At 42.8% G+C, this 14,226-nt stretch overlaps 2 protein-coding genes across 7 annotated transcripts in view; both read left to right on the plus strand.

The window, feature by feature from the left end:
- The window catches only part of cdkl5 (cyclin dependent kinase like 5), a 111,150-nt gene that overhangs the window by 69,827 nt on the left and 27,097 nt on the right, over window positions 1-14,226 (plus strand). The gene's annotated exons all lie outside the window — the stretch shown is intronic.
- Window positions 1,569-10,430, plus strand: LOC308289001 (uncharacterized protein). 6 transcript variants are annotated; one of them, XM_080730499.1, is made up of 11 exons: window positions 1,569-4,801; window positions 5,843-5,965; window positions 6,152-6,223; window positions 7,266-7,322; window positions 7,471-7,542; window positions 7,666-7,743; window positions 7,857-7,936; window positions 8,088-8,174; window positions 8,282-8,359; window positions 8,591-10,016; window positions 10,127-10,430. In XM_080730499.1, exons 2-7 carry the CDS (start codon window positions 5,857-5,859, stop codon window positions 7,871-7,873), a joined length of 405 nt encoding a protein of 134 aa, XP_080586625.1. In that variant the 5' UTR covers window positions 1,569-4,801; window positions 5,843-5,856; the 3' UTR covers window positions 7,874-7,936; window positions 8,088-8,174; window positions 8,282-8,359; window positions 8,591-10,016; window positions 10,127-10,430. The 6 variants fall into 5 exon arrangements, 4 of the variants coding, with proteins under 4 accessions (XP_080586625.1, XP_080586624.1, XP_080586626.1 ...); XM_080730500.1 differs by lacking the exon at window positions 1,569-4,801 and having other exon boundaries at window positions 5,298-5,965; window positions 7,669-7,743; XR_013962205.1 differs by lacking the exon at window positions 5,843-5,965.

Genomic DNA, 14,226 nt, shown 5'->3' on the forward strand with positions numbered 1-14,226 from the left:
ACCTGACGTTGGGATAATACGTCGAACAGACGTTGGTTATTGGTCAGTTACCAACACAACCTAAAACCAACCAAATATCAACGTCTGATGATGTTAGACTGCAATGTTGTGTGGACGTTGTCATGATAACGTTGGGCAGACATTGACGTTTGGTCAAAAATCCGACAACAGCATGTCAGTATTCAACGTCAAGATGACGCTGGGATAATAAGTCGAACAGACGTTGGTTATTGGTCAGTTACCAACACAACCTAAAACCAACCAAATGTCAACGTCTAATGACGTTAGACTGCAATGTTGTGTAGACGTTATTATAATAACGTTGGACAGACACTGAGGTTCAGTCAAATATCCGACAACAGCATGTCAGTGATTCAACATCAGCCTGATGTTGGGAAAACACGTTGAACACACGTTGGTTATTCGTTAGTTACCAACACAACCTAAAACCAACCAAATATCTATGTCTAATGATGTTAGACTTCAACGTTATGTGGACGTTAGTAAAATAACGTTGGGCAGACATTGAGGTTTGGTCAAAAATCCGACAACAGCATGTCAGTATTCGACGTCAACCTGACGTTGGGATAATACGTTGAACAGATGTTGGTTATTGGTTAGTTACCAACACAACCTAAAACCAACCAAATATCTACGTCTAATGATGTTAGACTGCAACGTTGTGTGGACGTTGTCATAATAACGTTGGATAGACATTGAGGTTTGGTAAAAAATCCGACAACAGAATGTCAGTATTCGACATGAAGATGGCGTTGGGATAATACGTTAACAGACGTTGGTTATTGGTCAGTTACCAACACAACCTAAAACCAACCAAATATCAACGTCTGATGATGTTAGACTTCAACGTTATGTGGACGTTAGTAAAATAACGTTGGGCAGACATTGAGGTTTGGTCAAACATCCGACAACAGCATGTCAGTATTCGACGTCAACCTGACGTTGGGTTAATAGGTTAAACAGATGTTGGTTATTGGTTAGTTACCAACAAAACCTAAAACCAACCAAATGTCAACGTCTGATGATGTTAGACTGCAACGTTGTGTGGACGTTAGTAAAATAACGTTGGGCAGACATTGAGGTTTGGTCAAAAATCCGACAACAGCATGTCAGTATTCGACGTCAACCTGACGTTGGGATAATACGTTGAACAGACGTTGGTTATTGGTTAGTTACCAACACAACCTAAAACCAACCAAATATCAACGTCTGATGATGTTAGACTGGAACGTTGTGTGGACGTTGTCATAATAACGTTGGGCAGACATTGAGGTTTGGTCAAAAATCCGACAACAGAATGTCAGTATTCGACGTCAGGATGACGTTGGGATAATACGTTGAACAGACGTTGGTTATTGGTCAGTTACCAACACAACCTAAAACCAACCAAATATCAACGTCAATTGACGTCAAATTAATACGTTGATACAACGTTGGAAGTTGACGTTGGTCCAACGTTGGATTTTGGTTAGCTGACGTCGCGACCTAAATCCAACCAAAAATCAACGTCAACGGACGTCGTGTGCCAGCTGGGGAGTGGAGAAGTACTCACATTTTTACTTACTTAAGTAAAAGTATCAATACTGCAGTGTAGAAATACTACTCTGTTACAAGTAAAAGTCCGGAATTCAAAATGTACTTGAGTAAAAGTAAAAAATATTGCCATCAAAATATGCTCGTAGTACCAAAAGTAAAAGTACAAAATGTTTGAAAATTGCAGAGCTTGTAGATCATCTAATTTCAAATAGCTTAGATATGAAATAGGGCTAAAGTGTTTACAGTTTACAGTTTACAGTTTAGGCATTTAGCAGATGCTTTTAATCCAAAGCGACTTACAATAAGCAGATACAACATCACAATAATAAACAAGATAATAGGTCAGTACATTAACAGCAATATAACAATGTAAATGGATATCTATCTAGAGAAAACACAATATAATCAAAGTTCTAAAGAAACCTAAAAAACAAAAATAAATGCTGACTAGCTTCATGTATGGTCATTGATTTTACTGTATATGTATGTTTAATGTATGTTAATACATATAATATAATCATTTATATCTGCAAAGTAATTGTAGTGGAGTAAAAGTACAATATTTGGATCCGAGATCTAGTGGAAGTATTGGAAATTGGAAATACTCAAGTACAAATACCTAAAAATTGTACTTAAGTACAGTACTTAAGTAAATCTACCTAGTTACTTTCCACCACTGCTCCCAGTCCAACACAGTAGCAGAAAAACCACCCCATGCAGCCTCATGGCAAACTCAGAAAGGTCAAGGTCAACAATGCACACAAGTACCGGTACCTGTAGAAAATGTTACTGTAAATATGCTGTTTATTTTGTTTGTGTGCTTGTTTGCCCTACGGTGAAACGTACAGTATTATGGTGAAAGCTATGGGGTTAAATTAAGGCCAATTCAAATTCGTATTCGTACTTTGCCTTTTTTTTACTCGTAAACATTTTTACCAAAAAAACTATACGTAAACAAATTAATTGGAAAAAAATATCCGTAAAAAAAAAAAAAGTATGAATGTTTTTGGGGAAGCTGCAGTGATTATAATGCCAAAACAAAAAAACAAGACAAAATACGAATATTTTCTTACTGATTTACGAGTTGTTTTGTTGGTTACTTCATCACGAATGCTTTCATCATCTCACGCACACGAATCTGTATGACGCACACGAATGCATGCATGGAATGAATACGGCCAATAATCACGTGATCGGCAGAGAGCCAATGGGGGTGCGGCCTTTCCACTAGCCAATCATAATTCTCCATTGTTGGCAGCGGTTGCCATGTCTGGTAAAAGTGAGTAATCTCTGCTTTCTGTTGTTTATGGGAAACGTATGTAACTATGCTACAGTCTTCACAGCAGAGCCGACAGAGAAAGGTAAGATAACGTCGCTATTATTATCATAAAATACAGCAATCTATCTAATAAAACGTTTGTTAAATGTGCTTAGCAGTAGTGTCTTTTAGGGTTTAGTCCGGGGTCTTTATTTGATGTAAAGAAAGTTTAATATTAACGCTAGCCTCATTAGCATCTTAGCTCCGTCTATAATAGGCTACTACATCATCAGACTGTTGTTCTCTAAGTGGGGTCCGGGGACCCCCAGGGAGTTCCAGGGGGTCCCCAGCTAAATTATAGTTAGGAACCAAATGGACCCTTAGGGGTATGTAACTGTACAAATCATTTGGTTCCATGTGTACACTCTGAGTTATGCTAACGTATGATTTTACAATATAAGTTGGGGTCTCAGAGATACAAATGCTATTAAATGGGGGGTCAGTAGCCTAATGGATGTCAAACTGGGGGTCCTTGAAATTAAAATGGTTGGGAATCACTGCTAGAGCCGTAAAAATGTTCTCTTATGGGGTCACTGGCCTAAATGGGGGTCAGTGGGAATGTGGGATAATACAAGTCAATTCTTATTACCTCTTATTAATTTGGTGATTATCAAACGAGTATATGGGGACCAAACAATCTGTACAAATAGAGTAAAAATCCTCAATGTTAATTTCAATCTGAGTGTAGACCTTTACAGGTTCATTTGGTTAAATGTATTCTTTAATTAAAGTAAAAATAGTCTACACAGTACATGTTATAAACAACTTTACTTTTGACTAAGTCCAGTTTCATTAACATTGTAAAATGATAGCTATAGTAACAGTAAATATCTGTTCTTACCATACATAAAAATACATTTAATAATATACATAGTCTTGTCTTGGGTACATTTATTTTTCTTTCAGGAACTGTGATGACATGGACCACATCAGCCGATCAGGGTTCCGATGGCAGGATGTAGCAGCAATCAGATTTGAGAATTCAACCTCTTGAAAGAGCTCCAAGAAGGAACAACAAACTTTCTGTGGTCCTTCGTGGTGAGGGAGGTTGACGACTGTTTGGTTCAGGAAAACTCACACCCCTGTACTTTATTGGGAAGGAAACTATTGATTCTATTCACAACACACATTTGTCTTTGCCTATTCTATAGCTACACCTACATTATTCAGAACCTTATTCAATTTAATTTACAATATGCAAACAAAATCCGCCCAAAATACAATACTCTACATTCTATTGTTTTCCTAAATAAAAGGCCAATTGCATGTGAAATGATATTGCTTGTATTGTCTGAATACATTTGAATAAAGCTGATACAAGACTACATTCTATTGTTTTCCTAAATAAAAGGCTAATTGCCTGTGAAATGATATTGCCTGTATTGTCTGAATGCATTTGAATAAAGCTGATATAATTCACAAGACGTAAACATGTCATGATTCATGTGTTTTAATCGAAAAAGATGAACATGGTTAGTAGTACAGAATATCGTCGCTGTCCAATGAAAACCACGTAAGTCCATTATTATGGATTTTTACTTTTCATCATAGTTGGATTACATTCACTCTCCTCTCTCTGCTAGTATCAGCTGGTGTGTAAATGGCCAATGGAAAGTTGTTTTATTGACCAAGCTATTTAACACGCATCACCATTGGATGTTTGACATGTCCCTCAAACCGCGTATGTAATGGGCGGGGAGATACGCTGAAACAGTAATCACCATTGGATGTGGGACCTGTCCATCACACCGCGTATCCAACAGCCAACGGAGATACGCTCCGAAACGACATCACCATTGGATGTTCAACCTGTCCATCACACTACGCGTATCTAACCGCGGGAGAAGAAGGACTGGAGGAGGGGAATGATTCAGAGCAACAAACTTTTTCTTCACTAAACGACACGGAATTCGACATTATTACAAGGTAAAGTATCACCAAATGTCTTGTTGAGAACTGTATGCTTAGGTTATACCAACGATCATGTTCACGATTGTGCTTGGCGTCGTGTGAATTGTTATTATTCAAGGAAAGTATTGTTCTCTGATGTTTGTGTTGTCTGTTTGTTCTCTGAACAAGCAGCGTCGTACACTGATTTTGCTTCAAACATGGTTCGCCTCCGTCAACCCACCGCAACTGGCGTTATCGATCAAATAATTTGCCATGTGGTTTTCCATTTACCTTTACCTTATACCTTACATTAAGCTGCCAGCACAACAACTTCTATGGAGTGTCCATGGAACCAAATGGACCCTTTACGGGTCCATAAAGGGTCCATTTGGTTCCATCTGGACACAAACGTACCATTACATTAAGCTGCCAGCACAACAACTTCTATGGAGTGTCAATGGAACCAAATGGACCCTTAACGGGTCCATAAAGGGTCCATTTGGTTCCATCTGGACAAAAACGTACCATTACGTGTGGTAAAAGTACTCAAATGTTTTTACTTTAAGTACAAATATCAATAATGTAATGTAGAAATACTCTGTTACAAGTAAAAGTCTGGAATTCAAAATGTACTTGATAAAATGGCTAAAGTGTTGGCATCAAAATGTACTTAAAGTGCCAAAAGTAAAAGTACTCTATGCAGAATGTCCCATTTCAAATATTTTGAAAATGGCAGATCTACATGCTCACAATGTGTCACACTGTGAGCTTGCATTGGAGTAAAAGTACTCCAAAGGCACTCAGCTTGTTGTGTATTAAAGTACAATAATTTTGATCTGTGATATAGAGTAGTACAAGTATTGGAAATTGGAAATAATTCAGCTTGTAGTGGAGTAAAAGTAAAATATTTGGATCTGAGATATAGTGGATTAAAAGTATTGGAAATTGATAATACTCTAGTCAAGTACAAATACCTCAATATTGTACTCAAGTACAGTACTTAAGAAAATGTACTTAATTACTTTACACCATTGTGTTACCCTTGATTTTAACCCTGTATTCTCCTTTTATTTTCAGTATAACATCTCAGGATGATGTATTCTATGGAGGAGCTGTGTGCTTTGGTTAGCGTCAAGTATGTCAGGGGCAGACATGACGAGGCAGAGACTGTACTAGAGAGCAGTGAAAGCAGCGAAGAAGGTTTGTGCGATAAAAAAAAATAGAAAGAAAAATAGGAATAAGTCAGCTCAGTTTAATGATGTGTGTAGTGATTCTGGCTGTGGTGCAACTTGTGTGATTCATTTGGAAATCAAAGTGTTTTAATCATGAATTACAATAATTAGCTGCTGTATTCAGTGTTCTAATGATAATCTGTATCTTTCCAAGATGCACTTGATTGTGACCAAGTTGATGCTGCCAGTGCTGGGTCAGCTGTTTTGATTCAATCTGGGAGTGAAGGTATGTGGTGTGGTGTGTTATGAATTATAGTGCATAGAAACACATATGTGTGGTTTTGTATTGTACCTGCTGTCCTAGTTACAAATCCCTAAACATGCACTAAGTAGAGCTTAGATCGGGCCTAAAAAAATGAGCCCGGCCCAACCCACCCCACAGAACGGCAGCCCGAGCCCGGCCCAAAGCCCGATACATAATTGACAATTGGAGACCGACACAGCCCGCAGCCCGACATTATAAACAAGCTTAATTGCTGCAGCAGCCTTTTTTCTCATATGGTGATTTGTTAAGAACAGAGTCCTTTTCCAACTGTCTTTATATAGACCTATATAAGACATTGTAGCAAGTACCGTGCTAATTATGGAACAAATAAACATCGGAGCCTAATTCTTCAATCAATCAAAAAGCCTTGCTGGAAAACACAGCTGACGGCCGCCGCTAAATCAGACAGCAGGCGTACAGGCTATTATAGCTACAACGTTCACACAACGTCTATTATGATTATTAGGATACAAAAAGTGTCTGTGGACTGTTTCAACGATGTCCTCCGCTCTGCTCTGCTCGACCAGCGCTGGCAGCGCATGCATGCACTGCACACGCCACAGCAGCGAGCAGCCAGCCACACGCACACGCACACACACAGCGCACGCACACACACACTCACGCTCAACTGTCAAATTGCGAAACAGCGCAGCGGTGCAGCCATAGAGTCATGAGCGCGCAGTTTACACAGTCACAGAGACATCATGATACTGCGCTGCGCTTGCCTACCGGATTATAAAAGCCCGACCCGACCCATAGCCCGTCATATACATGGAAATTTGAGCCCGGCCCAGCCCGCGCCGCGCCGACCCGTCGGGTCCCGTCGGGCTCGGGCTGAATTTCTAAGCTCTAGCACTAAGTACCCATTTTGAATTGTTGCTGTACTAGTTTCAAACATAGTATTATTACCTTAACACAAATTGTTAATCAGTATCTGCTGTAGTATCACAATCTTAAAAAGTAGCCATTTCATTAATTCGTGTGACCTTTTTCCCCCTTTCAGCAGGAGAAGCAGCAGGAGAAGCAGTTGTGGAGGACTCATCAATTGAGGAGATTGAAGGTTTGTCTTTGTCGCACGCACACACACCCACTGAGAGAGAAGTAAGGTTTGTGGTAAAACAGATTAAGGGCAAAGGATGCAACATCTTGGCAATGTAATTTCTACTTTGCATTCACTGTACGTTGTGTTCCTCTTATGTTTTTACCAGATGAGCTTGATTCATCATGGAACCTTAAATTAGAGTTGGATAATCCTGGTGCTGCTGAATCTGGATATGAAGGTAATATTAATAGCTGTATAGAGTCTTTCATACAAAAACATGACGCACACATGTGACACTTTGCATTATTGTCAATGCTGCATGTTTTCTATTTGACATTCAGTCTCTTCTCTTTTTCTGCAGCAGAAGTTGTTGCGCCTCACTCAAATGAGGGAGGCGAAGAAGGAATTGAGGATGACTACTTAAGTGGGGAAGAAGAAGGTTGGTGTAAAACTAACAAGTGCCAGGGAACCGAGGCTATTGGCCAGAGCAAAGCCTGACACTGAATTGCAGGTGTGTTAACATTGCATTCGTTTTGTTTCTTTCTTTCCCAGATCCACTCGACCACTAACCCTAACATCTAAACGTGACCAACATGGTGATTCTTCTGGTGCTGCTGAATCTGGATATGAAGGTATTATTATTAATAATCACTGTAATAAACACAAATAGTGACTGCTGAATGTTGCATTTTCATTTTTTTCCTTCAGAATCATACTGTACATGACCAGAAAGCGCCTCACACTTAATATGAGAACATCTCATATTTCTTTTCTGTTCTTTAGGTGCAGACAGAGTTGAGCCGGACTCAAATGTGGAGGATGAAGATTCTGAAGGAGTTGAGGATGACGACACAAGTGGGGACGAAGAAGGTTTGTGTACAACCAGGCTTAAGTCAGCCAGAGCAAAGAATGCAAAGTCCTAGCAACACTGAATTATGTCAACGTGTGCATTCTGTTTGTTCCTCTTTCTTTCCCAGATCCGCTTGATCGAAACTGGACACCTGAACGTGACCAACATGGTGATTCTCCTGGTGAATCGGAATCTGGAAATGAAGGTGTTGTTGTCATTATTAATATGGACACATTGATGCACATGTGTGTAATGTAGTATCTTGCATGGTGCATGTTTGCTATTTAACTCTTTTCTTTCAACTACACATCCATACAGTACACATGTACATACCCACACAGATGTGCACGCAAGGGGCTGCACAGATACACACAGAGAGACTCGCACACTAATGGTCTGAATGACAAATTTTCTCTCTTTTTGTGACACAATATAGGACTTGAGGTGGAAGAAGACTCCTCAGGTGTTGATGCTGGTCTCTGTAGGAAGAGGAGAAATCCAGAGGGCTGGAAGAACAACATCCAGAAGAGGCGTAGAATGATAGGCCAGTCATATCTGGCCTAGGAAGAATAGAGAGTCAGTGTTAAAGGAGGGAAGAAAAATGGGTGTGTCATGTCAGTCTGCAGCCGGCCACAGGTCCAGTAAACTGCACTGCAGAGAAGTGGAAGAGTCGAAGCGAGAAGAGATCTTCAAGTACTTCTGGGAGAAATTAGACTGGCGTGAGAGGAAGATTTATGTTGCATCATTGGTAGAGGTGAGCAGTGTAAAGCGACGGAGGACAGGAGCAGAGAAATCCAGGAGGTCGGCATCCATTTTCTGTCACCTTGTCGTAGATGGCAGGAGACTCGGAGTGTGCCAACGCATGTTCCTGTCAACCCTAGGCTTGAAGCAGTGGTCTTTTTTGAAGTGGGTAGGAAGAAGAGGGAAAAGCCCTACTGAGGAAGATAAGCAGAAGCGGGTGAGGGTAAGGAAAGAGGAGTCTGACTTCTTGAAGACCTTCCTTCTGGACCTTCCAAAAGTTCCCTCGCACTACTGCCGGTCCTCGTCCTCTAAGATGTTAGCCTGCTTCCAGACCAGAGACCCCGCCCACTCTCAGAGTGAGCTGAGTCTGAGATCAGGCTACTAAGATGTACCTGGAGCCTGTGTTCAAGTCCATCAATCACCTCCATGCAGAGTATATCCGTTCCAGTGCAGACCATGGCATCCAGGCGCTGTCAAGGCAAGTGTTCACCAGAATGTTTAATGTTTGAATTACTCTCTTTTTCACCCGAAGAAAGACCAGTGTGATACCTGCTGTGCGTTCAAGGCTGGGAACATTGAGGCTGCCACATGGAAGGAGCACTGCAACAAAAAGGACACTGCACAAGCCATGAAGCAGAAGGACAAAGACGAGGCAGGTGAGAAGACCTTGGTGACATGCATGGATCTTCAGGGGCTCCTGCTCTGCTCCAAGCTACAGGCCTCATCCCTCTATTTCAAGACCAAGCTCTGTGTCCATAACTTTACCATGTATGACATGACTTCACATGATGCATCAAATTACTTATGGCACGAGGGTGAAGCTGGTCTCTCTGCCAACGAGTTTGCTTCGTGCATCGTGCACTTCCTCGAAGAACATCCCTCTTATGATGAGTACATCCTGTGCACAGTGTGATTGAGAGAAGACTGAGGAACAGAGACATCTGCGTTCCAGCTGAGTATGTCGTTGCCATCCGGGAAGCCCGTACCAATCCCAGGCCATACCAAGTGAAGTATGTAGACCACACTTTCTTCAAAAACTTCAGCCAGGTGAACCTCTGCAAAGCCATCTGCCCGGGAAAGGTCACTGGGGATCCCACCGTGCATGACCTCCGAGCAATCAGGTATTTGAATACATAATAATGACATAGCTGCGGAAACCAAAACAAACATTATTTAATGAGTATTAAAACCTGACTTTTCTCCCCTGTCACTGTCCTTGTATTCATCCTAGGTACAACGTTGATGGCAGTATGGAGTACAAGATCGACCACTCAGACGCCTGGAAGCCCTACGAGTCCCCATCACTGAGGAAGAAGAGCAACATCACCACAGTGTCCCCACTCTACACTTGCCGCCGCACCATTAAAGCGATGAACTTCAAACATCTGCAAGAAATGAAGCAGGTGTTGCCCAGTGATTTCCATGGCTTCTACAACGCCCTCCGCCATGAGCACGAGGAGTGATGGTTTCTCTGTTTTTCTCTAATAATAATAATAATAATATCTGGGACTTATATAGCGCTTTTCTTAATACTCAAAGACGCTTAACATTGGGCCTACGGGGGCTAGGGGGAGGGAAGCTAAAAACAACTTTATTAGGAACAAATATACTAATAAAAATTATAGAAAGAGTACAAAAGAGAAAAACATTCAATAAAAACATCAAGAATAAAACAAGAGTTAAAAAGGAAGTCAACTGGGGAAGGCAATTTGGAACAGGTGGGTTTTCAAGGCAGTTTTGAAGGCAGGGAGGGAGGGGGCATCTCTGATGGGCTTGGGGAGTTCATTCCAGAGTGTGGGGCCGGCTACAGAGAAAGCCCTGTCACCCCAGGTTTTCTTCTTTGCCTTGGGGACCACAAGGAGGCCATCCTCGCTGGACCTGAGGGAGCGTGTTGGGGCATATGGTTGGAGGAGGTCGGAGAGGTAGGGGGGAGCCAGGTTGTGCAGAGCCTTGTAGGTGGTGAGGAGTAGTTTGAAGTGGATGCGCTGTTTGACGGGGAGCCAGTGGAGGTCATGGAGGACAGGTGTGATGTGGTCTCTGGAGCGGGTGCTGGTGAGGAGGCGAGCGGCTGAGTTTTGGACATATTGAAGTTTATTTAGGGTTTTGGAGGTGATGCCATGAAGTATGCCGTTACAGTAGTCTAGTCGGGAGGAGATGAAGGCGTGGATGAGGGTTTCAGCAGCGGAGAAAGTCAGGGAGGGGCGTAGACGGGCAATATTCCGGAGGTGAAAGAAAGCTGTTTTAGTGATATTATTTACGTGGGGGAGAAATGACAGTGTGGGGTCGAAAATTACACCTAGGTTTCGGATGCGGGAAGAGGGTTTGACCAGGGAGCCGTCGATGGTGAGTGAAAAATCCTGAGTGGAGCGGGTGAGGGAGTCAGGGCCGATGATGATGATTTCAGATTTATTGCAATTTAGTTTAAGAAAGTTTGTTTGCATCCAGGTCTTTATTTCTGTGAGGCAGTTGGTGAGGGTGGATTGGGTGGCTGTGGTGATGGTTGTGGTGGAGAGGTATAATTGAGTGTCGTCGGCGTAACAGTGGAATTGAAGGCCGTGATGGCGAAGGATCTGTCCAAGGGGTAGGATGTAAATGGTAAATAGTAGGGGACCGAGCACAGAGCCTTGAGGGACGCCGTGGGTGACTGGGGCAGTGGAGGATGTGCAGTTGTTGATTGAGATGTAGTGCTGACGGTCGGAGAGGTAAGATTTCATCCAGTTGAGGGCAGTACCAGATAAGCCGAGGGAGGAGTGAAGGCGTGAAATGAGGATGGAGTGATTGATTGTGTCGAAGGCGGCACTGAGGTCCAGGAGGATGAGGATGGATAGGGAACCGGAATCAGCGGAGCGGAGGATGTCGTTGGTGACCTTGATGAGTGCTGTTTCAGTGCTGTGTTGTGAACGGAAGCCAGATTGAAATGTTTCATAGAGGTTATTGCAGTGTAGATGGGATTTGATTTGGCAGGCAACAGTTCGTTCTAGTAGTTTTGAGAGGAAGGGGAGATTGGAGATGGGACGGTAGTTGTTGGGGGTGTTGGGGTCAAGACCAGGTTTCTTGAGAATGGGGGTGATGGCTGCGAGCTTGAGTGCAGGAGGGACAACGCCGGTGGACAGGGAGGAGTTTATTATTTTAGTGATAAGGGGTGAGAGTAAGGGAAGGCATGCTATGACTAGGGTGGATGGGATGGGGTCGAGGATGGAGGTGGAAGCTTTCATGCCTGAAGTTATGGAGGAGAGGTCGGATGTGGTGATTTCAGTGAAGTTGGGGAATGGGTGATTAGAGAGGAGAGGGGGGCCATGTTCGGGGGAGGGGGGGTTGGTGGGAGACGAGGTAGCCAGTTCAATGTGGATATTGTCAATTTTTTGCTGGAAAAATGATAAAAATTCTTCACATTTGTCGGTGGTGAATGAGGTGGTGGTGGTGTCCATGGGTTTCAGCAGTTTGTTGATGGTGGAGAATAGTGTCTTGGGGTTGTTGCTGCCGGATTGAATGACGGAGGAGTAGTGGGTGGTGCGTGCGTTGTTTAAGGCATCTCTGTATTGCCGCTGGTGTGAATTGTACATGTCAGAGTGAATAGTGAGTCCGGTTTTATTGGCAAGCCGTTCAAGCTGCCGGCCCTTGGCTTTGAGTTGGCGGAGGTGGTCATTGTACCATGGGGCGGAGTGAGTATAGGAGACTGTTTTTGTTTTTATGGGGGCGAGCTGGTCAAGACAGGAGGAAAGTGCACTGTTGTAGCTGTTTACAAGTTCAGCGGGGGAGGGGTTCTGGGTGAGCGAGTGGTTGAAGGTGAAGTCAGTTAGTAGGGTGGAGAGAGAAGAGGGGTGGATGGATTTCTTTTTCCGGAAAGTTATGGGGCGCTGTTGCTTGATGAGGGGGGCGGGGATGTCAATGTCCAGAGTGAGAGCAAGGTGGTCGGAGATGGCATCGGAGAGTTTGAAGCTGGTGAGGTTGCTGATGGTGATTCCGGTGGTGCAAATCAAATCCAGGGTGTGTCCTTTTTTATGGGTGGGAAAATCAACATGTTGGGTGATATTGAAAGAATTCAGTATGTCAAGGAATTCAGTGGCAGTTTTGCAGGTGGTGGAATCAACATGAAGATTAAAATCTCCAAGTAACAGAACAGAGGGTGATATGGCACAGAGTTGAGTGAGAAATGCTGAGAGGTCAGAGAGGAATGCAGGGTTGGGTTTGGGGGGGCGATAAATGACTGCTGTGACCAGGGGTTTGGGGCCAGGGAGTCTGAATGACTGGTGCTCAAATGAGGAGGGGGTCAAGATGGTTATGGGAATTGTTTTGAAGTGTTGGCGGTAAATTGTGGCTATACCGCCAGCGTGACCTGCACGGGGTTTGTCCATATAGGCATATCCAGGGGGAGTAGTTTTATTGAGAAGTATGTATTCCTGTGGTTTTTGCCAGGTTTCTGTTATGCAAAAGAAATCAATGTTATGGTCCGTTATAAATTCACTGAGTGTTGAGCCTTTTTTATTAAGTGACCGGGTGTTGAATAATGCAAATTTGAGAGATGGGTGATATCGGATGGGAGGGGGGGCTTTGGTGAGTGGTCGTAGATTGGCAGAGCACACGTGTGGTTTGTTGTTGTGATGACGCGTGACGTGGATGGGGGCGGGGCGGTTGAGAGTCCAGAGTGAAGGAATGGAATGGTCAGTGTGTGTCCGGGTGTAGAGAAACTTTCTGCGGGAGCTGCGGTGAATGTATCTGGGTCGACGGAGCAGTCCGTGTGTTTTGATGGCTGCTGTAATGTGCGGTGAAGTGGTGATGAGTTTGTTGAGTTCCAGAAGCTGTGGGACGGAGAATCTAATAGGCATGCTGGAGGCGAAGGGCAATAGCCTGGATTCGCTTGTAGATGATGGCCGCATCATCTCTCTCTCCGTCTGACATCACCACATAGAATCGCAAACTTGACTGAATGGACACCTTTACACGATTTCATATTTAGATTGTAATTAGAGAAAAGACAAGATGAGTGTTAAAATGTGTTAATTTTCTCCTATAATTTTAGCGATTTTGATTACATTGCTTTCAGTGCTTGGGGACATGTGTACAATGGCTAAATATGTATTTTTAGATACAATAAAAGTCCATTCAAAAAGAGGCACCACAATCTTTCATGGGCAGATGTTACTTATGGGGGCTAGTAGTGTCACTGTAAATTGTAATAAAATAAATTGCCAGCTTATTGTGTCTAAAAGGACACATTTAGGCACTTGCACACATGCACTGAAATAAAGTATTTAAAATCGCTAAAACAATAGAACTAAATGAAAACATTTAACTCTCCCATCTTTGCTTTTCCCTAATTACAATCTAAAA

This window comes from Nannobrachium achirus (genome assembly GCF_963921795.1).
Source record: "Nannobrachium achirus genome assembly, chromosome: 7".
Classification (NCBI taxonomy): Eukaryota; Metazoa; Chordata; class Actinopteri; order Myctophiformes; family Myctophidae; genus Nannobrachium; species Nannobrachium achirus.